Below are 25965 nucleotides of genomic sequence, written 5' to 3' on the forward strand. Positions count from 1 at the left end.
TTATTATTTTTTAGTTTGGGTTTTTTAACATTCGCTAGAGAGTGTTCAGTCCTGGGAGGCAGACAGGCGTGTGTGTGCTGTGTCCTTCTCTGTCATTCAGTGCTTGGGATCTGGGACCAGACACTTAACTTTTCTGAGACTTGGTTTACCATCTGTAAAACTGGGATGAGAGTACCCATCTTGTGGAGCTGTGGTGAGGCTTTCCCAAACCCACACGTGTAGGGCCTGGTTCCTAGTATGCTCCTAAGTTTGGCTTCTTAGTGTTCTTGATAAAGAATGACTAATCTGGAAAATAAAATTATATGGACGATATAGAAGTGTTCTTTAAAACAGCATTGTTCTAGGGCGCCTGGGTGACTCAGTTGCTTAAGCGTCTGCCTTCATCTCAGGTCACCGTCTCAGGGTCCTTGGATTGAGCCCCTCATTGGCCTGTCTGCTCAGTGGGGAGCCTGCTTCTCCCTCTTGCTCAACACATGCTCTTTCTCTCAAATAAATAAAATCTTTAAAAAATAAATAAAACACCCTTGTTCTAATAACACAGAATTGTATTAAAAATAGTGGTTTTGGGGGCACTTGGGTGGCTCAGTCGTTAAGCGTCTGCCTTCGGCTCAGGTTCATGATCCCAGGGTCCTGGGATCAAGCCCCGCACCGGGCTCCCTGCTCGGCCGGAAGCCTGCTTCTCCCTCTCCCACTCCCCCCTGCTTGTGTTCCCTCTCTCCCTGTGTCTCTCTCTCTCAAATAAATAAATAAAATCTTGAAAAAAAATAGTGGTTTTGGAGGGTATGAATCTATTCCCAGTCTTGAATTTTGATTTAGAATTACACTGTAAGCAGACAGCCCAAAACTGTATAACGAAGAGACTTGTGTTCTGGTCTCGGTTCATTTGCTTTTTAGTTATATGATAAGTCTGAGTTAGTTTTTTAAGTCTGGGCCTCAGTCTTTCTCACTTTTAAAAGAAGTTGCTGATTAGATGGTTTCTTTTTTTTTTCTTTTTCTTTTTCTTTTTTTTTTTTTGAGATCACAAGTAGGCAGAGAGGCAGGCAGAGAGAGAGGGGGAAGCAGGCTCCCTGCTGAGCAGAGAGCCCGATGTGGGGCTGGATTCCAGGACCCTGGGATCATGACCTGAGCTGAAGGCAGAGGCTTAACCCACTGAGCCACCCAGGCGCCCGATTAGATGGTTTCTAAGGCTCTCTCTAGCTAAACATTTCTCTCGGATTCTGAGTCTTAAACAATCTGGAGAGGTAGAGGGAGGCACACCCAAGATAAAATGCTCCACTTCCCCCAGCTGGCCGGTTCGCAGGGCCAAGAGCAGTGCGTAAGAAATCTGGCAGATGGAGGTCCTGTCAGTTGTCATCTGACCTGGGGTGTTTTCCTGCGCAGTCTCCTCCCCTCTGCTGTGTGTGGCAGTCTTCAAGAGCCGGCGGCCGCTGCCTTTGAGTGGAGTGTGGACCGGGAGCCGGGGGCAGTGCCTGGAACAGCTTGCTGGAGTGTGGGCAGGGGCCAGGCTGCAGGAGGAGAAAGGCTTCTGCCTTGCAGGGGGCTGGCGGCGCGCGGGCTGCACCTGTGCTCCCTCCCCTGGCTGAGCCGGGATCCTCTTTGCCATTTAGAAGGTGCTCCCACACCCGCGCCTCCTTCGGGACTCGATGGCCGATGCCTTGTTGAGAATTTTTGCCGTTCCACCAAGTTTACCGATGAACTTCGATCCCTGCAGAGAAACCATTCTGTGTTCTGCAGTTACAGGGTTTTGGACCATAAACACTGAGTGGGTATCCAAAACCTTTTTTTTTAAACCCACGCTCCGGCAAGGCTATAGCTCCACCTGCTGAGCTGATTCATTTGGGATCTTATCCTGAAGGGCAGTGTGTAAGGGGGACATCAGCTGGTGGCCCTTGGAGTATGTGACACAGAGCCTCTGTCGAGGTTGCTCAGTTTCGCTCTGGAATGAATGTACCAGGGAGAGAGGCGCTTGGAGATCGTCGCTGCTGGGTGGGGAGTCCAGGTCATCTGGGGACTCTCTGAGGGCTTTCCCACTTGTTTGCTTTCAATGGCCTCGATGGGCCTGGGAACAGCAGTAAATATAGAGAAGCTAAATTGGTGGAGATACTCCTTGGGGCTGTCCTGGCCAGAGGGCTTCAGGAAGAAAGCCGAACCAGGAGAACATAACAGAAGAAACCAGGCACATAACAGAAGAAAGATCTTTTTGGGGTGAATGTGGAATTTGATCCAGTCTTCCTGTCATTTGGCGTGAGAGGAGCTGTGGGTCCCCCGTGCTCCCTCCCGAACAGGGCGGGGGGCATGTGTGGGGTGGGAGTTGCGGGAATCTGCCCTCCTTTGTTGGTGCTTCATGACTTGGAAACGGAAATAACACTCCGCCTGCCTTGCTCGAGACTCCTGGCAGCCTAAATGGAAAACCTGCGTCAAAGGAGCAACGAATCAGGGAGGAAAGGGCCCTTGAGCCCTCACAAACTGTTGTGTAAAAGTCCTAGCAGATAAGCCATGTGCCTTGCCCTCGGAAGATCCCTGCCCTTAGTGAAGGATGGGCTGGGCTGTGGGGAACGCGCGGGCCAGACTCGGTGCCAGACGCAGCGCCTCATCCATGCCGGTCCCACGGTGACGGGGGCCCGTCCTCAGTCTCAAACACCAGGGCTCCGAGGGATTAAGCCGTGACTGACGGAGCTCCACCCTGCAGGTGCAGTGGAAGAATAGGAATTTTTATTGTTATTAGAGCACTTCTGCACCTTCAGAGTCTTAGACTTCTTTGGAAAATCCGTGGACCCCTAACCTAGGAAAACTGTGCATACACATGTACACACACACACACCCCTCCATTCATGCATGTACACCTCTGCCTACATACACACACACGCCCCTGCCTTCACACACACACCCTTTCACACACACGCATCCATACACACCCCTACCTTCACACACACACACACACCCCCTCTACAAACTGTCAAGGTGCTCACGAGCTGTGGGGCAGTGACTGTACCCTGTTAAGAACCTGTGATTTATTCCTTCCATCAAAGTTGATTTGGTTTTGATTTTGGTTTTTTAAAACAGGAATAGGTTTCCAGTTTCCACATTCATAGTAGAATAGAAGCAGCGTATTAGATGGGGAAGTGTAGCGCAGAGAAATGTAAAAGCTGACACAGGGCCATGTTCGAGGAACGATTGTTGCTAATGGCGTCCCCCTGCCAGGGAGAAACGGTGTAACTGTGTCCTCTGCTTTGTCCTCTTTGTAAGCACACGGACCCTGTAGAACACCTTGGAAGGTGTCCCATCTTTCAGGATTAAAACGGAGCTGGTACTCGGCTATCCCTGGAGGGGCTCCCTGCTCCCCCGTGATCGCAGGAGGGCGGCGTGGCGGCAGTTCCGTGTTGAGCGGGGGAGGGGGGGGAGGGGGGCATCCTTCTTTTCTGCTGCTTTGTCCTGGCGGCCTTCTTCAAGCTCCTTGAGGGCAGGGACCATGTCTGACTACTCCAGCCCTGTGTCCCCAGTGCCCGCCCGTCACTCACACGGTTGCTCAGGGACTAAATGGAGTGAGGTAGGAAACCTGTCAGTGTGAAGACAGCGGCTCACGTTCTGACTTTGTGACCTTGCCACACTTCCCCTGAACCATCTGTAAGGTGAGAGGGCAGGACTTGGGTGAACTCGGAAGGCCTTTCCTGGGACCCTAATAGATTTGTTTGAGAACGGAGACTTGTAAAGGCACCGAGTTTCCAGAGTGATCAAGGTCACCTGGGCCCTGCCACTGAGTCATTGGCTGTAAGATGGTTACTTCGTGTTGTGTGGGTTTTCCCCTCGGTTTTTAGAAAAGGACGTGGATCCAGCTGTGAGGAGGAGCCCAGACGGTGGAAGGGGCTTGATCTGCCGGGTGGGCTTTCACTGTGGGTTTGGTTCGCTCGACAGAGGGTGCTGGACTGGCCTGTGGGAAGGAGAGGTCAGCCAGAGGGAATGCTAGTGCCTGTGTCTTGCGAGCTGGCTCCCTCTGTGTGGGGCCCTCGCTGCCATGTCCCTCCTGGAAGAGTCAGCGGGGCAGCACTCAGGCAGCGGAAGAAACACTTTTCTTTTTGTTAACCCACATGGGCAGTTTTCCAGAGCGACCTGCAGATGGCTTGGGGGCTGCACTGGCTTGTGACTCTTTCCCCTAGTCGCCCCCAGCACAACTCTTTTCCTGAGCCACGTGGCAGAAGACAGATTCAGCTCTTCCAGAGTCGCTTGTTGGGTCACAGATTAGACAAGATGAGCCAGGGTTACGTCAGCCTCTGTAAATTTGTGGGAGATCACCCTGGGCTCCAGCACAGTTTAGCTTTGTGCTGTCTGTGAAGTAAGAACTTGCTAAGCCTCTTGGGAATGCAAACGAGTGAAGGTCTTGATGAACTTGAGAACAGACTGGAATGGCCTCGAAGCTTCAGGTCGTGGTTTACGTATCGAGTGCCGATCGGCCTCGGCCGCCGTCGGAGCCGGCCAAGCAGGACTTGTGCTCAGAAATCTACGCAGGGCAGTTACTGGCTGTCTTTGAAATTACAAACTGTATTTTTTTTTATTTTATTTTTTTTAATTTATTTATTTGTTAGAGAGAGAGAGCGAGCGAGCACAGGCAGACAGAGTGGCAGGCAGAGGCAGAGGGAGAAGCAGGCTCCCCGCCGAGCAAGGAGCCCGATGTGGGACTCGATCCCAGGACGCTGGGATCATGACCTGAGCCGAAGGCAGCTGCTTAACCAACTGAGCCACCCAGGCGTCCCTACAAACTGTATTTTGAAAGGGCAAACGGAAACCATACACACACTCTAACAAGGCTTCAGCTGTCTTCTAGCAGGTGGTCCTTGCTAGAAAATGGAGTCCCTCTCCAACTTCTTGGGCTTCCTCCCCTTTCCAGTAAGTACTCTCCTCCTGTCTGTCCTGCCTCTTAAAGGCCCTGACCCTTCCTTCCCTCTGGCCACACTGTCCCCCGACAGTCACCAGAGACACCCTCCTGTATTGGTTATTATTGCCAACTGACAGAATCACCCCTGAACCTAGTGACTTGAAACAACAGTAATCATTATGTCTGGTGCTTGCTTGCTTTTTTTTTTTTTTTTTTTTTAAGATTTTATTTATTTATTTGGCAGAGATCACAAGTAGGCAGAGAGGCAGGCAGAGAGAGAGGGGGAAGCAGGCTCCCCGCTGAGCAGAGAGCCCGATGTGGGGCTCCATCTCAGGATCCTGGGATCATGACCTGAGCTGAAGGCAGAGGCTTTAACCCACTGAGCCACCCAGGCGCCTCTGTCTGGTGCTTTCTGTGGGTCAGAAATTGAGGAGGGCCTTGCTTGGGTGGTGGTTCTGGCTCGGGGTCTCAAGCTGTTGCAGTCAGATAGCTGAAGCTGGAAGAGGGGCATCTGGGGGGCTGGCTGAGAGTCTCATGGTCCCTTCCTATGGCTTTCCTGTGTGGGCTGGGTTGGGCTTCCTCATAGCATGGCTGCCACTTGGGGCCCCAAGCCCGAGTGTTCAGCCAGCAAGGTGAGAAATGAATGGTCTTTTATGGCTTGGCCTCAGAAATCACACATCATCAGTTCTGCTATTCTCGGTCGATAGAAACGGTTGCCAGAGCTCTACCATATCCAAGGAGCAGTAGTAGACCCCACCTCTCAGTGGGAAGAGTGTCAGAGTCACTCCTCGAAAAAGGAGCGTGCTGGGGGAGAGCTCTCCTTATGGCCGTTTCGGGACAGTATAATCTGTGTAACCTTCTGAGACGCACGGCTGTTCCTGTTCCTGCTCCGTGGAAGAATCTCTAGGGGCTCCTAATCCCTCTGAAAAGGTAGATTTTAAAGTTGTCAAGGCCAGGGAACATGGCACGGAAGCCTTCCCTACAAAGGAGACCCAGCTACCCGAAGACAGGAGGTCTTGGGCCTGAGCCTGGAGCCCACTCAGGAACCTGCTGCCCTCCGAGCCGTCTGGGGGGGAACCAGCCTTACCGTGGGCCCCTGGTGACAAGGCCCTGGTCCCCTCCCAGTGCCACGCCTTCCTCCCGTGTGGGCCTCACTGTGCACGTTTATCCCACTGCGGCCGCAGGAGTGCGTGTGTGTGTGGACACCTGGGTGCACGTGGCCGGTGACAGCTGGCTGAGGCACCCTTCTCCCGAGAAATCTTTTAAGGTTTCCTACACCCCTTAGTATCCTCCTCATTGTAACTTTGTTCGTTTTTTTGTGGGTAGGTGTGTTCACTGTATTAGACTTTGAGTTTATCACAGGTTGCAACAAGTCCTGTCCTTTCAGCCTAGGGGCTGAATAATTGTTTGATGAGGATTCCCAAATTCGTCTGTGCCCTTTTACTTCATTTAATAGGACCAGGTTTTAGTACCTGCACGTGATGGACAACACTGGCATGTGTCTGAGTTCCCTAGGAGATTTTTGAAGTGGTAGTGTTTTATTCAACTTAACCATTCTGAAAAATTGTTCTGTTCTAGTCTATATTAACAGTTGTTTTGTTTGTTGTAGGGTGATTGGAGCAGTTTGTGCTTTTTCTAGAAGTCATGTGAAAAACTAGCAGAAAGTAGAGCTTTTCCTTTGTTGGTTTATATGCTTAAACATACTCACACACCCAGAACACCTAACCTGATTCCTTAGAGCCCCACCAGCCTAAAGTGGGGTAACCATCCCCTTCTTATTCTTTCATATCCTAACAACGACTGTTCCTTGATTTCCCCCCCATATGAATTTTGACCACAGTGGAAGTTCCTGAAGACGGGGATACTTTGTTCTATTCACCATTCAGCATCAAAAACAGTGCTTGTCACCTAGGAAGCACTCAGATAATGGTTGAGTGACTAATTGAATGGGGAGCACACTCTGGAGAGGGAAGTGAAATGGGTCATTCTTTTCCTATTTACCTTTCAGCCTGGAAACCACCACTCTCGGGAGGTAGATCTGGTGAGGACACTGTCCAAAGGAGGGATCTAGGAGCAGTTCGGGGTTTGAAGGAACCGTCCCGGGGAGAGTCCTTAGTCACAGGACGACTGCCCACACAATAAATAGAAAGCCAGTTAGGGACACGAACCAGGGCGAGAACCCCACCCACCCCCACCCCCTCCATCACTGTCTCTCTGGGGTCACCCCGGTGTTGCCCGTAGTCCCGGAGGATCTGTGTTTTCTTCACTCTCCAGTGCCCTACCCTGTCTGGACCCCTCGGGGTGTGGGATGCTCCCAGGTGAAGGGCTCCGTTCCACTCTAACTTCTTACGAGCTGTCATTAAGCTTCACCATGCTGCTTCACTTCTGGGAGGCGTTTAGTCATTACCTAATTTAATGATAGATGTCCTTCGCCCTAGGAACTTACAATGAAACATTTCCGATTAGGATTCGTTGGGATTAGTGCAAAATAGGAGTTAGAACATTTTCAATAGTGTTTTTTTTACCACTCCTGAATAGATCCAGTCGGACAGACAACTGCTGTTGGTGCCCTTGGGGGCAAGGCTGAGTGCAGCACACCGGTTGGGGGCTGTGAGCAAGGAAGGCTCCATGCAAGGGTGGACGCGGTATCTTTCCATTTGCTCTTCCCCAGCCGCGTTACAACGGGCTCTTCCTAGACAGCACGCTGCTCGATTTCTAGTCTATGTGCTCTGATGTACATTCTGGGTGAAGATTTCAGTGTAGCTAAGTTTACTTCTATCCGAATGTGTTTTTTGTTCTCAGGAAGATTATTAGTATCTAGTTGAGAATGTTTCTGAAGACCACAAGTTTTTAGGGGTTATGAGTGGTCTGTGACTTGGAACTATATAGAAGATGCTTCTATGCATGTGTGGTTTTCTGGAGCCTTTGCTTTGATCAGAGTCTGGGAGTCTGCAGTCCCCCAAAATGATTGTTTTATTTTTATTTTTATTTTTTAAAAAGATTTGATTTTTTTTTTTTTTTAAAGTAATCTCTACACCCAGCGTGGGGCTCGGATCCACAGCCTTGGGATTGAGAGCTGCATGCTCCACAGACTGGACCAGCCCCGTGCCCCCAAAATCAGTGTTTTATTTATTAGATTTTTTTTTTTAAGATTTTATTTATTTGAGAGAGCGAGCATGAGGGGGGGAAGGTCAGAGGGAGAAGCAGAGAGCCTGATGCGGAACTCGATCCTGAGACTCCAGGATCATGACGTGAGCTGAAGGCAGTCACTCAACCGAGCCACCCAGGCACCCTTATTAGATTTTACGTATGTATGTACGTACGTATGTATGTACGCATGTATGTATGTATTTTAGAAAGAGCAAGAGCATGGGTGAGTAGGGGAGAGGGAGAGAGAGAGAGAATCCCAAGTAGACTCCCTGCTGAGCACGGAGCCCAGTGTGGGGCTCCATCTCAGGACCTTGATATCATGACCTAAAATCAAGAGTCAGATGCTTCGCTGACTGAGCCACCCAAGCACCCACAAGTTAGTGTTTTAGTTTATTTTATTTTTTTAAGATTTTATTTATTTATTTATTTGACAGAGAGAGAGAGAGAGAGAGATCACAAGTAGGCGGAGGGGCAGGCGGGGGTGTGTGTGGGGGGGGAAGCAGGCACCCCGCTGAGCAGAGAGGCCGATGCAGGGCTCTATCCCAGGACCCTGGGACCATGACCTAAGCCCAAGGCAGAGGCTTAACCCACTGAGCCACCCAGGCGCCCCCCCAAGTTCATGTTTTAAATCAGTGTTTTCAAACTTACTGTGGCATTTGGGGCCTCTGCATTGTAGAATGTTAGAAGCATCCCAGTCCCTACCCATTGGCTGCCAGTTAGCGCCTCCTCGCCCGGTGAGGACAACCAGAAGATACCCCATACATTGCCAAGTGTCTCTTGGGGGTTTGTTGGGGAGGCAGAACCAGCCCCAGTTGAGAAACACTAATATGCATCTTTTTTTCAATAGATGTGATTTTTTAGAGTAGTTTTTGGTTCACAGGAAAATCGAGCCGAAGGTGCAGAGAGTGCCCTTATCTTCCCTGTCCCCACCCCTGCATGGCCTTCCCGACACTGACACCTCATAATCACTCAGTCCTTAGTCTCCATTAGGTGCCGCTCCTGGTGTCGTACAGACTGTGGGTTTGGACAAATTCCTAATGGGCGAATCCACCGTTAGAGCAGCGCACAGAGCGGCATCACTGTCCTAACAATCCTCTGTGCTGTGCTGGGCCTGTTCATCCCTCCTCCCCTTCAACCCCTGGTGACCACCGATCTTCTGACCATCTCTGTAGTTCACCTTTTCCCAAATGTCACGCAGTTGGAATCCTACAGTACAGAGCCTCGTCAGACCGGCTCCTTCCACTGAGTCATGTGCACTGAAGGTTCCTCTGTGCCTGTTCATGCTCCGTAGCTTAATTCTCCCAATGCCGGGGAATATTCCCAAGTCTGGATGGACCCCGGGTGGTTTATGCCCTTACCTGCCGAAGGACATCTTGGTTGCTTCCAAGTCTTGGCGTTGTGGATAAAGCTCTTATAAACATTTGTGTGCCAGTTTTTGTGTGGAAATAAGTTTTTGGCTCCTTTGGGTAAATACCAAGGAGAGTGCAGTCGCTGCATTGGATGGTGAGACTGTGTTTAGTTTTTGTAAGAAAACGACACGGTGTCTTCAGAGGTGGTTGTGTACCGTTTTGCATTCCCACCCGCTGCGAGTCCGAGTTCCCATCGCTCCACGTCCGCGTCAGCGATCAGAGTTCTGGATTTTGGCCATTCTAATGGAATCTCCTTGTTGCGTTAATTTGCCTTTCCCTGGTGACAAATGACATGGAGCTTCTTTTCATATTCCTTACCATCTGTAAGTCTTCTTCAGTGAGGTGGATGTTTACGTCTTTGGCCCATTAGTTTATATCTTTTAACTTGTTTGGAGTCATTTAGGGTTTTCTCTTCGGGCATGGGCTTGGGGGCAGGGGCGGGAGGTCCACAGCAAAGTTCACAGAGTTTGAGCACAGAGCGCCAGTCGCCAGTTCGCAGCAATAGGGAAGACTTCAGGGTGGGGTTGAGTGGGGCGAATGTTATAAATTAAATATATATAATTTTTTTTTTTGGAAAAAGTTTTTAAAAGATTTAAAACCTGTATGTATTTATACACATACACAGAAAATACTCGCAAAGACATAACTACTGTATATTAAAAATTTTACAGATATTTAATCATTGCAACAACCCTGTGGAACTAGGTAACTGTCCCCATTTTATGAATAAATAGAGGCTCGGAGAGGTTAAGAAATTTGCCCGAGGTTATAATTGATGAATGGCAGAACTGGAAATTGAATATAAGTCTCTCCAGAGGCAACTCAGTGTACCTGCGTTCTCAACCCTTGCAGTGGTGTGAAAATGGCTTCCCATGCCAGCAGGCCAGATCCATGTCACGTGGCATCGGCTGGCATGGAAGGCATGGCACAGGCAGGGAATTCACGGTTGCTGGAATGTTGCACTGAACAGAACAAGTGCTGCGCCATTCTGGGGTGAGTGAGTGAGTGTGTGGTCGTTTGTAGGATAGTAGCCACTTTGTTATGAATCCCAGAGTAAATGGTCCCTGATAACCACCTTCAGCAGGGGGCAGGTTTGTTGTTGCTTTTTTATTTTTTTTTTAAGATTTTATTTATTTATTTGACAGGGAGAGATCACAAGTAGGCAGAGAGGGAAGCAGGCTCCCTGCTGAGCAGAGAGCCCTATGTGGGGCTCGATCCCAGGACCCTGGGATCATGACTGAGCCAAAGGCAGCGGCTTAACCCACTGAGCCACCCAGGTGCCCCTGTTGTTGCCTTTTTAAAAACAGCCTGCTGTGTACGTCCAGTCAGTTTCCTGGGAATGAAATAGCCTCCAGTTAACTTGATGTGTTAGTTCTTTGGTGAAATACAAAGTGGGTCCTTGTCCCATGGCCTGTTTGTGGTTAATACCCCTGGAGTGTCGGCAGTCATATTCGAAGGTCCGATTTTGTTACAGTCAGCTATGGCATTTCCAGGATTACTTTATGTATTTTATGAAGATTCTTTAGCGTGCTGATTTAGGTCTTCTAAAAATCCTGAGATTGGTGTGGGCACAGCTAGTGCCTCTGATGGGCAGTGTCAGCTGCCCCGGTGGCCTCAGCTCTTCTTCTTGGGGGGCGTGCTATGGTCTTCCCTGCTCTGCCTGGGCCACCTGGCTCACTTTTCTTGTCATACCTCCTGAGGTCTGCTTCTGAGCCGCAGCCCGCTGGGCTGAATTTACTCGCACTCTACCCCCACTCCGCTCCACTCTACCTCCTCCCCGCCTCCATTATTGATCACATGGATGACGACTGGCACGTGGTGGCTCTGAGTGCATATTTGCAGCCTGAATGTCCCATGAGGCGAATCCTGGGAGCACACAGTGTGGTCTTTATCGTCCTGGGCCCCTGTAGCACCAGTGACGCCAGTTTGCTGCACTGGTCTGCTCTGCAGCTGGAGACGCCTCTTGACCCGACGTGCTCTGGGTCTCAGTCGCCTTGGCAAGGGCCTGGCACCTGGGGATGTGTCCCAGGCTTCAGCTGAATGACAGAAGCACTTTAGCCTTGGCATGTATCTTGCCACTTGTTCTTTGCCTGGCTTTGTCCCTGGCCTGGTGACATGACCTGCCTCGTAGGTCCAGGTTGCAGCAAAGTAGAAAGCCTGACTTGCTACCTGAGCATGCTCCCTTGCCGGGCGGATTGGGAAGTAACAACACATTTGCATCTCCCGCGGTCCATTGACTTGGAACAGGAGCACCGAGCTGGGCTTTGAGATGCGCTTTGAGATGCGGGTGGAACTCCAGCCCAGTTCCCACTTTGAGTATCTTCCAGACATCTCCACTTGAGATCGAGCTGTCACAGAGCCTGTGTTCCCCCTCCCCGCCCCAGAAGATGTGTTGGAGAGCCCACTGCGGGCCTGCTTGCTGTTAGAATGCTCTGGGCAAGCTGAAACTACAAGGATGCTGTTTTTCCCCCCAGATTTTATTTACTTACTTGAGAGAGAGCAAGCACGAGCTGGGGGATGGGGAGGACAAACGGGGGGGGGGGGAGCAGGTTCCCCACTGATCAGGGAGCCCGATGTGGGGCTCGATCCCAGGACCCTGAGATCATGACCTCAGCCCAAGGCAGATGCTTAATGCTCTGAGCCACCCAGGTGCCCCAAAGGTGCTTTTTTTTTTTTTTTAAAGATTTTATTTAATTTGACAGACAGAGATCACAGGTAGGCAGAGAGAGAGGAAGGGAAGCAGGCTCGTGGCTGGGCAGAGAGCCCGAGGCGGGACTCGATCCCAGGACCCTGGGATCATGACCTGAGCTGAAGGCAGAGGCTTTAACCCACTGAGCCACCCAGGGGCCCCAAGGGTACTTTTTAAGAAAAGATTCCAGGGCTGCTTTTGGCAAAGTGATGTAAACGCTTTTGTTTTCTCTTTTCACAGAGTGACCAGCAGCTGGACTGTGCCTTGGACTTGATGAGGCGCCTGCCTCCACAGCAAATCGAGAAGAACCTCAGCGACCTGATCGACCTGGTATGAGCTTTGTGTTCATATGGTTTCGTTTGGGCTGCGGCTCGTAATCGGTTGCTTTTTCCGTGCGGAGTTCCAAACCCAGAAGAAGCCTTCCCCACCACCACTGAGTTCTGAGAGTCCTCCCTGCGGTTGTCCCTCTGAGCCCACTGGGTTAGTAAAGCCCGGGACAGGGGCTCGGAAGTTGATCCCTATCTGTCACCTCGTCCCAGCTGCATGTTTTCAGATTCTAGAAGCTTGCATTTTAGTGCGGGGTAGGGGGAGGCCACACGCACCCAGCAGGCATTCAGAAGTGCCTGGTGCCAGGCTTCCTTCGTTTCTTTGCTGTTATGGAAGCTCCTCCAGCCAAGACAGTACAAAATCTACCCTGTTAAACATACTCCAGGGGCTCCATTCCACTTTGGCCAGTACAAAACCTAGAAGTCGACTGACAAAGAGTTCATCATATCTGTTTTTAAAATATTTATCTGTTTTTTAATTTAGAGTGATTGGTCTCACACGATGCCTCAGTTTAACTGGCACCTGATATTATTTGAAATGCCTCAAAATATTTAAGTAAAATCCAGAAGGCTATGGAAAATATTGAAAAGAAGTAACATAAACTAAAACCAGGCCTCAAGAGGGCAGCCGAGTCACTAGCTTATTTGGCCAGTGCGTTCCGGCTCCGGCCCGGGCTCCAGGTCCTCTTTTGTGCTCGCTGCACCCATCTCCTGGGATGTGATGATGCGCCATCAGCTGTGGCTCGTCGACAAGGCGTCTTTTACAGGAATGGTTTTAAAACATGTCCATGTGCTATAGTGATGCTTCGTTCCACTGTCTGACTTGAGAGCGGTGGTACCTAGGAGAAGAATGACTCGTGTCATTCACAGAGAGGACTTCGCAGCAGTCCGCAGCCTGTCGTCACGACCGTGCACGTGCTTGCAGGCGCCCGAGGTCCCTGACGGGAGGCCGTCAGATGGGGGGTGAACGCTAGCCTGTGCCAGTGACACCCTGCAAGTGAGGAGGGGGAGGTTTCTCGAGGTCAGTGGCCCTGATGAGAAAGGCAGCCACAGGCCCTTGTGATGGAAGGGAGGAAGGTGGCCTTATGGACGTGATGGGGCCTGGCTGACACACGTGTGAGAAAGAAGAGAGGGTAGAAGTGCGAGGCAAACAGGGCTCCAAGTGCGCAGGCTGGGGTCAGAGTCCGGAGCCAGGGAGGGGCCGTTGGCCTGTGAGGGCTGTGGTGGCGGGCTCCGTCCGGAAGGGCCGTGGCCCCGCCATTCCAGCTGCTCGCCGTGGCCCTGTGGGACCTGTCTTCAGACTTTTCTGGGGAAGCCGTACGTTTGGAGTTGGATGTGAGACCTCCTGGTTTTTCTGCATCGGCCCAAACGTGGGATTGCTAGATCTGGTTTTGTGTAGCATATGAGTGGGGGCCGGCGCGGGTTAGGTGGGGGTGTTTAGCGGAAGCGTTCTTTGCCGGGAAATGGTGAAGGACACAGTTGGGCAATTTCGAGGGGTCCTCGCAGGTCAGAGGGAGGGCTTGAACTTGAACAGCGGTTGTCATCACCGCCCCCCAGACCCCGAGACTGGTACTCACCGCGCCAAGCTGCGCATTTTGGTCGCTGGGCCTGATGGGACCCCCCGCCCTGCCAGGCAGCGGCTCGGGGCGTGCTGTAGTGCTTCGTGTTTCTCTCGGTCGGAGACGTTTGCTCGATCCTATGTGGCAGAGGTGGGCAGAGGCAGAGGGTGTGATCCGATCCCTATCGGGTCAGCAGCAGAGCCTTCTTTGTCTTGAAACTCAGCAAGACAGCGTCCTTGGCTGAGTTTAACCCTTGTGTGCCAGTTGAGCAGTTACTATATTTTAGAAATCAACCAAACAGAAGAAACGATGAGCGAACTTTTCTCAGTAGACCCTTCATGGTGTTGAGCAGGCTGTTTTGTTCTCGTGGCAGTGGAAGTGTGTTTTCTCTGCAGTCCCCCTAGTGGCCCCCTGTCTCCGAGACGGGCACGGTGCTGCTTCTGCGGGAACCTGGGCAGCTGCTGTCTCTGCTGGGCCTGGCCCAGGTGCTTGGGCTTGGCGGGAAAACTGCGGCACTGAGAGTGCGTGAGGGAGACCCTTGGGAGCTGTCTTGCGCCTCAGCCGCACACTGGGTGCTCCCTGGGTCAGCCCCGGCAAGCAGTTTGCAGGAGGCACCTTGGACCCTGGATGAGGTGGCACAGTGTTCCTGTCCCTGAGGGGATATGCTGTGGGGCCTCCCAGAGGTTACCGTCAGGACGCACCGCCTTTCCCTTGGCAACTTTGTCCTCTACAGAATGTGGCTGGAGTGGGGGATGGAGGCAGACCTGGGTTGCAGGTGTGACAGCTGGCAGTGCCAACCCCTGCCGTGTGTGCAGGACTGAGCTGGACGCGGTGGACACGGCGGTCTGTGTTAGCGCACTGGCCAGTTTGCACAGTCCCCCTTGAATGCACGTTGGACCACTCCACCTCTTTTGCATGATTGAGACTGTGAGCAAGAAGCGAAGCGGCGGCACCAGGAGTCCCAGTTCCTTCTGCGGCAGTAGCGCTGCTGGGGCCCTTTGCGTGCATCCCTCACCCCTGGGACAACAGAAGAAGTGCGGTGTCTTCTGTTGTGTCTATCCGAACTGATAGGGAGCACACTGTTAAACAATTCACTAGTAATCTAAAATATTAAAACATCTGTTTTATGGAGAATAATTTAGAGTTTCTGTAATTAAAAACAACCGCCGCCGCGGCGCTGGAGACCTGGAAGGCGGCCCCTCCGTAGAGCGGCCCGGGTGGGATTAGCAGGTCACCCTTGTCCATCGCTCCGTGGGGGGGTGGGAGAGGTGTCCACTGCCCCTCGCCAGGTTGTGTGGAGGTCCTGGTAGATTCCCATCATCCAGAATGGGCTGGGGAATCGGTGTTCTCCTTAATTTTTTAATTTGAAGTATGATGAATGTCAGAATGGAAATGGAGCGTGGCTTTTCGCCGAATTAGGATCTGGTAAAGCACACCTCATTAAAACTATACTGACATGCTTCAAAAGCCACTTTTTGATTAATGGCCTTGCTTCAGGGTCCCTGTTCTGCACCGTAGTGTGTGAGGGGCATCTGGCCTGGTTTTGTACAAGGTCCTATGACTAGTCCTAGAAATTACTTCTTTGAATGTTTTCCTTTCGCTGCTGCTATATTTCTTCTCTTTGCCCTGGGAATGATGTCGCGGGGCGGGGGGCGGTTGTTTTTAACTGGGTTTGCAGAATTCCGTCATTCTTTTAAGAGTTGGTCCATGCTGAGTGTACTGCTGTGTCTCTGAAGTTCACTTGCAGTTTTAGTTCTTCCCAGAGCTGTGATTGTAGAAAACTCACACCGTTCTGGGTCCATCTAGAAGCAGCGGGTCCAGGCCTTTGTTTCACATAATCTGCAATCAGTCAGATGTTTTCAGAGCAGCGAGTGCCCTGCTCGGTGCAAATTGCAGTCATTCCTCCCATGCCCACCTGCCTAAAATAACGAAGGGGAGGTAGTTGTTTCCAAGGCAAGTCTCCAATTTTAAGACTGACAAGAATGTTAGGATTTGCCAGCGTTCTCCGTGAAGGGAATGGCCATGCTTAGATGTTAGAGCCAGAGAACCGTAGGGGAATTGATCCAGCCCACCAGCGGTCCGGGTACAGAGTCGCATGAAAGAGAAATGCGGTGTGTGCTTGGCAGCCAGGCCAAGGCAGCCCAATTTATCATGCCAGATGAGCTCTCCTTCTCTTTTCTTTCCAGCATCAGAGCTTTTGCTGCCTTGGGATTATGGTGCATGCTGGGATTGGTGGGAAATGACCTTCCTTTGCAGATGGCCAGAACATCATTTCAGTACATATTAATCCCATTGTACTAGAGTGAAGCCAGCCGAGATCCGTTGTTAAGCCGTTTCAAAAATACCCACTCGTCCTGTGGGCCAAGAATCATATGATGTTTAGATGCTCCCTTGGCTTCCTACACTTTGACCTTCTATGGCTTTACTCTGCACACTGGCAGGAATAGCCTACACTTGGCTGGGGTGTATTTTGAGCCCTGAGCTGAGGAAGGAGTTTGTTTCTGCAAATTGGCATCCAGCAGGCCATCCATCCGTCCTTTGCCCTTTTTAAGAGCAGACCAAAAATAGCCCTAAATCTGTTTAACCAGGCGGGAGAGTCTTTGCCTACAAGTGTTAGTCATCTCACTTTTAATTTGTTCTCTCTTCTGTGCTGTAGCCACCCAGAGGTCCAGCTTGTGGGTGTCCCCAGACCCTACTCAGGCCCGGGGGAGGGCATCCGCTGGAAAAGCCTCTGAGCCGTACTGGGCAGCCTGTGGGTTAGAGGTGGAAGAGACCCGGGGGCCGAGAGCGTGATTTTCGTGGCAGCCTATCCTTCTTTGTGACAGCTAGAATCGCCCTCCAGAAATAGAAAGGGCCAGCTGGGTGCGGGGTTTGGCCCCGCTGGCCTCGGCAGGACCTGTATTTTGAATGGCATGTAGAAATCGTCCACTTCTTTGCGATTCTTCAGGCCTGACCTGTCAGAAGGTTGGGGTGCATGAGGTGTACTTGGGCCCCGGGGGCCCGGCGGATGAGCTTTAAGTCTCCAAGAACCTGCGCTCCATGAAGCAGCCGGGGAAGCCAGGCTCCACACGTTTGTGATTGCTGAAGGCGAATATTTAACGGTTCATTAATGTTGTTATCTGTCTGATTCCTGCTAAGCGTTGTTACTCAGTTTTCATTCTTTAAGGTGGAACCAACAAGTTCTGGAAATTATTCTCCCATTGGTAGCTGTGTGGAATGGAGCACCAAGCTCAGCTCTGTCCCCAGGTGCCGAAGACATCCCAGGCGTGGGGACCAGGGTCCTGCAGGCCGAGATGACCCAGTTTATCTGTGCTTAGCACCGAGGAGGCCGCTTGTGTTTTCTTCCTGCCTACCTTGCCGCTTCTCTTCACCATTTAAGAGTGGTCTCACACCAGTTTTTTTTCCTCCTTTTTTCAGAGGCGACCTTTAAAAGGTCTTCTCCTTTCTAAAGGGGTCTTAGCTTAAGTGGGTGAAAAGTTAGTGGATTCAAGCCCACATTTCCTGAGCACCCCCTCTGAGTCAGCCACTGTGCTCAGCGCCGGGAAGAAATCCTTTATTCCTTGGCTTTCCTTCCACAGGAGAAAATGCCAGGATCCTAAAACTGATGAGAATGACCTTGGCTGGGTTCTCAGCCTACTGGCCTTCATCGGTTCATCAGCTCCGAGGAGGGCTGTCAACAGTTATTCTACAAGAACTTCACCTCCACTGTTGGTCAAATACTCTTCCAGGTGCCGGCGATGTGGGATGGGAGGTCTGGCTCCGTAGAACTGGCATTTAGCGGAGAATTTAGGGAAGACTTCCAGAAGAAGGAAGACTTGGCTGCGGCCAGCTTGGCACTCTGTGTCTCCCAAGCAGATGCCCAGCCGGCATGTTTGTGTGTCTTTACTTTTGACTAAAGGTGGCCCAGGCTCTTCAGTGGCTGTGCCCAACCAGCAGTGAGTGTCTGCCCTGTCCTCTGACTCTCTGCTGGCCACCTCTGACCTGGCCTCTCCCTCTCTTCCTCACGTGCTTCCCCCAGAGCATTCCTGACAGCTGAGCAAATATGCCTCTTTGGAGTTTGGGGGGCAAATCCCAATGTGGCTGCCTGGAGTAGAGAATTTTATGTTTCTTCTCTTTAAATAATTACATTCCAGTCTGTAACATGCCCACATGTAAGACATTTTAATATAAAAAGAATGCTTTCTACCCTGAAGCCTTAAGTCAAGTTGAGGCTCAGGGAAGTTGGCCTTTTCCCGCCTGGGGCTTGGTGAGTGGGCCTCCTAGCCAGGCATCGCCTTCCCCCTGCTGGGCACCGACCAGCTGAGCTGTGGGTCAGGGGGTCCCTCACTGACAACACCACGGATGCATGTGGGGCTGGCGCGTGGTGGTTTGGGAGCCCTCTGCCAGACCCCATTCGCTGCTGCCAAGGGAAGTTTCCCTACAGGTTTATGTCAGGGGTTGGGGGACTCAGCTTCCGGCTTCCATTCTCCCGTTTGTCCTCGGGTCCACCCAGGGTCTGCTGGGAAGTTTTCTCTCCCAGGCCGGGTATTGTCTCTGGAGCAGGAGCTGGGGAATGGATCGAATAATCGGTAATTATGCAAAAAGCCCCTGCGCAGTCTCTGTTGCACTGATGTTTCCGAGCTTATCCTGCGCTTCCCTGCAGGCGACACGGAGCTGCGGTTCCCGTTTTACAAGGGGAAGGCGTTCTAGCCAAGGGCCCCCAGCAGTATTTTAATGAACTCCATTCCTTGGAAAGTTGTGGTGAGACTTCTCATGCAAGCGTTTTTGCTCTTTGAATGGACTGCAGCTGTGGGGACTAAAAGCAAGGGAGGGGAGAAAGCAGCCCCTGGACCGAGGTGCTGAACTGGCCCCCTGTTCCCTGCCCAGGGCTGCCTCTCTGGAGTGAGATGGCCTCCCATGACCCCAGCCTGTTGCAGAGGTGAGGACCCTGCCATCTGATGGCGCGGCCTCTGATTTGTGTCAGGGTGACAGCTAGGCAGCCCTTGTAAACAGGGATAGGATGGCATGATTGGCTTGGAAGGGGAAGTGGGGCTCCCTGGAGTGCCCTCCCCTGGCCTGCTCCCTCATAGATGCTGCTGGGAAGTTATTTGAAATTCTGATGAGCTCTCTTCTATGCAGAAGAATGGGCCCTCATTTGATCCAATTAAGAATGAGATGGATTGCCTCCTGCGCCAGCGCCAGCGGCCCAGACAATTAAAACTTGAAGCCAAGTGAATGAAGGAGAAAAGTACAGGGACCATTTGCTTTCCTTTGTGCGTATGTGTTCTTTTGGGGAGCCAGGACTGTTTCCAGGAGACCAGAATGACGTGTCCGCTGGTCCTGAGCAGCGCTGGGGCAGTAACAGAGATGACTCATTATGGCCAGGGGCTCGAGATGCTCCAGAACTAGGTAATTGGAAAGCAGTCTCCTGTCACCGTTGATGTCAACCACCCGGTTCACTTTTGTTGTTTTTCAGAGGAAATGCTAAAGTTCCAATAGCAATGTTGTATTTGGTCTCAGATTTATAATTTGACTCTCTTCTCTTTTCATTCTTCCTAAAGTCATTTTCTTTTTTTTTTTTTTTAAGATTTTATTTATTTATTTATTTGACAGACAGATCACAAGTAGGCAGAGAGGCAGGCAGAGAGAGAAGGGAGAAAGCAGGCTCCCCGCTGAGCAGAGAGCCCGATGCGGGGCTTGATCCCAGGACCCTGGGATCATGACCTGAGCCGAAGGCAGAGGCTTTAACCCACTGAGCCACCCAGGCGCCCCCCCCCCCCAAAGTCATTTTCAGTGAATGACATGGAAAAATAGCTTTCACGGAGAACCACCAGCGTCGAGGCACTGATGTATTCGGGCCACATTACTACACGTTTGATCGGCATCTGGTTTAAGCCTCTCAGCCACTCTGTAAGGTGAGCGGGCAAGTCCCCTTTCATAGCCGAGGACGACAAGGATGTCCCATACCGGACGTGGGACCTGGGAGCCAGTCGGGTCCAGCTGTGGGTTCAGCGTGTTGCCCACTGGATTGCAGTGTTAAAGGTGAAAACGTGATAGTATGTCATTTCTTGTGTGTCCTGCTAAAATGATCTCTTCAGGTGAACCTGTAAGAGGAATCTGTGATAAGGGTGGGCTAGTGGCCACAGAACCTGTAAGTGCATCAGGAGAAAAGCCTCCTCAACTTCTCTTCCTGCCTCTTCTGGTTCAGAGCTCCATCAGAGCGACCTGATTTCTGCTTGGCCTGGCTGCTGGGAGCAGTGGACTCAATGGGATTAGTGGTGCGGGGGTGAAGCCGTCAGTAACTGTCCCCGGCACGTACCCGCACACACGCACACACTCCCACTGTGCCCTGTGTGTGTGTTTGGGCAGGGGTGCTCTTTAAAAAAAAGCATTCTGTCCAAACACAGGTCGTTGGCCACTCTTTCTTTTTTCAGTTAATAAAGCAAATCTAGACATTTTAGGAAAAGCAAGTTCTTGCACCACAAGAGCTAAAGGGACGGGTCAGGAAGGGACCACCTTGAAATCAAATGCACCAGAACCAGCGCACAGCCCGGGAGAAGGCACTTGGAGCATATGAGGCACCTGGGGTGGGAGGACAGTATCCCGTTGGTGGCAGCAGGACGACCGCGGGAGCAGGTGGGCGTGGGCTCCCGGGGCGGCAGGCGGGCCGTATGCAACAGCTGCCAGAGCTCAGACCCGAGGGCAGAAGCGAGTGGGGTCAGCGCACTCAGCACCGGGCCCCTGTCCCCTAGGCACTTAGGATGGATTTTAAGTGACATTCATGTTTCACTGGGAAGAAGCAAATCAGATTGCTGAAACAGCTAGGAACGTTGGAGGCAGACAAGCGGAGTATCTGTTGTGTGGCAGGCGCTCATCCTGCTCAGGGACTAACAGGAAGCTCACAGGCCAGAAGCAAAGGGAGAGCCTCGGCGGGGGCCGGTGCCGCGGTGGGGGAGGCCTTGTTCCTGAGACTGACCCCAAAAGGATGGCTTATGACCACAGACAGTTTTAACTTAAAAGCGGGGATAAAATTAAATGAAAGGGCTGAGAAAAAACTCTGAAAAGTATTTGCCACTTATGACAAAGAACGTTCCTCCCTAAATCTCGAGAAAGCGCCTTCTGAGGCTGTCACTGTTGTTCCCACCAGACAGAAGCAGCAGCAGGGGCCCACACTTCTTAGCCACGGTCACCAGGTGGCCGTGGTGGAGCCAAGCTTTGGACCCAGGCAGTCTGATTCCAGGATTCCTGGCCGCTGTGTGCAGACATCTCCACTAAAAAGAAAAGTGGGAATACTTTGTTAGGACAGAGAGCCAGGTGCCCAGACAGGTGAGTCACAGAGGGAGCCGTGCAGATGTCTCGTACACATCCTCTGTGTCCTCCTGAGGAGTACAAAATGAAACAGGATAGGATGGCTGGAGAAGTGGCCTTCACGGATGACCCGACTTTCTGCTCAGTGGATGGATTGAATTTCTTCCTGGATGCAACCTGCATGTTGCCTGCCTGTCATGCAGCTCACCTTGGTTGAGCCTCTTGAGGAACAAAGACTGTGAACAATGGGGGAAACATGGCCAACTCTGCCATCTAGGAGCCATCCATGTTGTCTTATTAAAGGTTCTGAGGAGTCCTGCAGTTACAAACAACATTGCCTTGATCCCAGCACTTCTCTGACTCACTTTCATGGGATCCACTTTGGAAAACATTGGTTTCCTAGAAAGGTTTATAACCTGCATATCAAATGGCCTGGATTCTAGACCCTTTTTGGAAATGACCATAAGTGTGGTGTTAGCCAAGCTTACAATTTTTGTGACCGGTAAAGTGGCATAGGAAGAACTCAGCTCTCCTTGTGGCTTCTTCAGATAGAGAACTGCTGCAGAGAGCTCGCAGCTCCTTCGGCAGTGGGGGAAACAGGAAGGTGGGAAGGAAGCACTGTGTACATTGAGCAAATCTTATCGAAAGTCAGGGACCCTGAGTTGCAGCATTGGGTCTGCTCCTAACTTCTTTGTGATTGGCAGGTCTGTGTGGGTCTCTTAATCTCCTCTCTGAAGTGAGGGCCACATGGTCACAGTCTCAGAACCTGAGTCCCATTGCCTAGAACTAAAAGATCGTCACCGTGGATCCCGTTGCGTTGCGGTCACTACTTTTGCCGGCAGAAGAGGCATCGATTGCTGTCAGGTCTGTGACCGAATAACCTGCCGTGTACGGTAAGAATGTGGAGAGAGCCAAGCCGATGGGGGCCCGTGGCACACGCCCCCCGGGGCTGGGCTCCATGGCCTCCGCAGCACCCTTCCGTGGTGGAGTGAGGCTGACTGGGACCTGGATCCCGTTCTGTCACCTTCCAGCTTTGAGAGCGCAGGCAGGTCACTTTACCTCCCAGAGTTTGCTCCAGCATAAGAGATGGGGGTAAGAACACCGTTCCTGGAGCCCTTGTGAGGGTTTGAACATGTATGTCACACGCTGACGTGCACGGCAGATAGGTGCTTGATCAGTGCTGGCTGGCTTCTTTATTACCTTCGAGGGCTTTCCAGGACCTGTTGCTAACCCCTGGGTTCTGGCAGCCTTCCCTGTTTGCACAGGCAGACAGTCCCAGTCCTGACTGTCTCGGGGGGATGGGGTTTAGAACCCAGTGAGCCAGTGGTGTATTTAACCTGGCAGGGAGGTGAGAGGGCCCTCCACTGAGGTGTTTGAGGTGGTCCTGACAACCATTCCCCCACCGTCTGTGGACTCTGACAGTGGCATGCCTCTGACAGGATGGAAAGCACGGCAATGCCATCGCCCTTGACCCCTGGGCCAGCAGAGGAGGTCAGAGACCCGTGTTGTGACCAGGAAGGACAGCTGTCATTCCACAGAGTAGGGTGATGGAGTGTCCGGCCTCCCATCCCGTCCTGGCAGAGTGGGGGCTCCCGGCCTGTGTGAGTTTTCTCTGCTTCTCCTTGCCCTGGGGGCTTTGGTGGGCATGGTGCTCCCTACTCAGCTTCCTGAATTCTCAACGCTCAGAGTCCTTCTTTGGAAGCCCCGGTGGGGGAGCCAAACACAGTGGCTGAGTGTGGGACCGGTGGGGAGTGCGATCTGTCCAAGGAGCGGGTGGCGGATCCCACAGCCTCCCCGCTCACTCGAGCTCATCGCCTTCACTTTAGCCATCCACGGGTGCCGCACAGGCAGGTGGGTGTCATCCAGGATGGGCCACCTGGGACCTGACACCCTCGGGAGCCCCCCCTGTGGTCCAGTTTCCTGTTCTCTGTGCCTTCACGTCTTTCCATCCCATCAGGATTGCTGCTCTCTTGTCCCAGCCTGAACCCCCATCTCTTTAATCTCCCGCTCCGCACTGCCAGCGTGACCCCCAGGCACCCCCTCCCCAGCTTGAGAAGCAGTCCCCAGGTCCACATCTGCGGCTCCTCCAAGGTCACCCAGCAGAGGGCCTCCCCGTCCCATGGCTATCCCCCTTCAGCCTCTCCCAATTGGCATCTCATGGTGCGGAGGCTGCTTCAGCCCCTCGCCTGCTCCTACCTGTTCCTGCCCTGATGTAGACGTAGGCCTGCGAGGGGCCATCAGCCACGGCGTGGGTGTTCCGGCTGGGCTTGCAGCAACGTGCCCATTTATCCTGCACATTTCCTTGGACACGGACTGATTATTTAATGATCTCCCCCCTCCCCATATACCCCTTGTATGTCAGGCTACAGAAGCCTTTTTAGGATGCTTAGAGGTGGAGAGCCTGCGAAGTTCTCTGCTGGGAAGTGTTAGGGCCCCTGTGAGTCTGACACGTCTGGAGCTCCTGACCCGGTGCGGGTGAGCACCTGGAACCCGGAAGGCCCTGCTGAGCTGAGCCCTCGACTTCCCCGTGTCTGAGCTGGGTGACTTCTTAGCCGTGGCTTCTTCACCTCGGGGGCAGACCTGACGTCACTGCCCTTGAAAACTAGACCTGGTGTGTGTAGAGCTCCTGGCATGGTACCTGGCTTAGAGGAGGTAGCCGTCGGCAGAGGGTTCTTGCCCCAAGTCTAATGTGCCCATTGAACAGATGAAGGAAAGCTCTGCCGGTCGCCTGGTTGTTAGCTGATAACTGTGAGCTGCCAGAGTTTTTTCTTGGCCCTTCATGTGCTTGGTTTCTTGAAGGCACACCCACCTCACAGATGAAACAGAGAAGCTCAAGAAGTCGGCCAGAGCCTCACAGCTCATTACTAAGTAGCAGGGTTGGCTTAACCCCAGGTCTGTCAGACTCAGGTGCCCAGGTTCCTCCCACCATGCTGTCTGTCACCGCGCTACTCCAGGAGTAGCTTCTGTCTGTCCCCGCTTCTCCGGGAATAGCTTCTGTCTGTCCCGCACTTCTCCAGGAGTAGCTTCTGTCTGTCCCGCGCTTCTCCAGGAAGCCGCTTCTCCAGGAATAGCTTCTGCCTTGTCGCTGCAGGTCCCCAGCAGATACCATCACAGTCATTAGCACCTGCAAGAGGTTATTCAGTCTTTGCGGAATGGAGCTTTCCCCTTCCCTTGTTGAGAGGAAGGTTTGTTTTAGCCTTCTATTGTTAGAGAGAAATGCTGGTGGAGGCGGCTGTGGTGGGGATCACGTGCCCCCCAGGTCCGCATGCCGCCACCAAGTAGCAACGCCAAGTAGCACCGTTGCCGGGTCTCTTTCTGTTAGGAGGGTGGAGGCAGGTGCCTTCCAGCCTCCCCCCCCGCCCCCCCCAGGCTTCCCGTTGCTTGCATTAAGGAGTCAGCGCTCTAGAAGAAGGTGCAGGGGTGAAGATTGATTCCACCCTCCTTTTCTGGGTCACTGGCCTTCATCAGGCGGGACACTTTCTGTTCATTAGTCAGGCAGTTTGCGGTTGCTGCGTTGCCACATCTGTTGCTGCCTTCCTGGGCCTGTTGCGCTCACAATTAAGGTTCATTACAGACCCTGTCAATCACAATAGGCACAGAGCCTGCCTTTGAGAGGCCTGTGAAGGGCTGTCCCTGTGCCCTCCCCTTTGCAAATGGTCACCGACCGGATTCTGGATGTGTGATGTGCGGGAGAACGGGGAGGGACCGCGCTTGTAAAACTCCAGACTCTCGGGTCCTGGGGGGCCTGTTACCTTGTGTGTAATTGAAACCTTCACGCCAGGACCAGAATTGATGTTACAGATGGTGCTGGTAGGAGTTATGTCAGATGGAGGCTTTGGAATAAGTGTCTGATAGCGGCCATTCGAGGAGAGATTCGAGGCCAAATACAGAAGAGGTTTAATTATCGTTGATCTCCCTCTCTCCTCTTTCTGGAACGTGTAGGCACACTTAATTACTACTAACTGGAAGCTAAAATAACAGTCTGGGTTCAGAACGAAACCCTTTCGGAGATTTGCCCCAGGCTGGAAATGATTATTCTTCCTACAAGTGGATTTTCCCTCATCCTCACCCTGCCAGACGTAAGAAGGGAGTGAGGGGCATGCGTCGGGCCTGGAACGTCGCCTTCTGCTCCCCCAGCATTTTCATGCCTCGTTGTTCACCTTCCCACTTTGAACTCTGCCTGCTGGGGAGCCCCACGTCCAGGCTGCCTCAGTCCACGGGGCCTGGTGAAAGCGCTGCCTCATGGTCCCGCACTCCTAGCACCAGGGGGCCCTCTGGGGCCAAAGCACTGCTGCCCCATATCCCCAGGGTCCACATGGTGCCCGGCCACATCACTGATGCGAAATAAGTTGTGGTCGGTGAACCAGTAAACCTGCCCATCCCAGACCCGAGAGGGAGGACTCTCCATCGGTACCTTCTGAGCCATGGACTCTGAGGAGGGAGAAGAAAGGGGGCAGCGATGCCATGAGAAGCTGGAAGGACTTCGGAGGCCTCAGCTCCGGGGGGTCGGCGCCAGTGGCCCGGGTAGGGGACAGGGACGCACGGGGGCAGTAGACCCCAAGTCTGCTGGGTCTCGCACCCCCTGGAGACCTAGGTGACCTTGAGGAAGCCGCTTCCACTCTCAATGCCTCCGTTTCCCCGTGGGTACGGCGCAAGGAGTTGTGAATTCACCTCG

The 25965-nt window shown here is 52.4% G+C and overlaps 1 protein-coding gene across 2 annotated transcripts in view; it reads left to right on the forward strand.

Moving 5' to 3' along the window:
• CAPZB (capping actin protein of muscle Z-line subunit beta) overlaps window positions 1-25965 on the forward strand; it is a 128658-nt gene that overhangs the window by 47078 nt on the left and 55615 nt on the right. For both annotated transcript variants that reach the window (XM_080803167.1, XM_080803166.1), the window contains exon 2: window positions 12359-12448. In XM_080803167.1, the coding sequence (XP_080659293.1) occupies window positions 12359-12448 (90 nt within the window). The remainder of the gene's footprint in view (window positions 1-12358; window positions 12449-25965) is intronic.

Source organism: Martes martes (assembly GCF_963455335.1).
Source record: "Martes martes genome assembly, chromosome: 4".
NCBI classification, from domain to species: Eukaryota; Metazoa; Chordata; class Mammalia; order Carnivora; family Mustelidae; genus Martes; species Martes martes.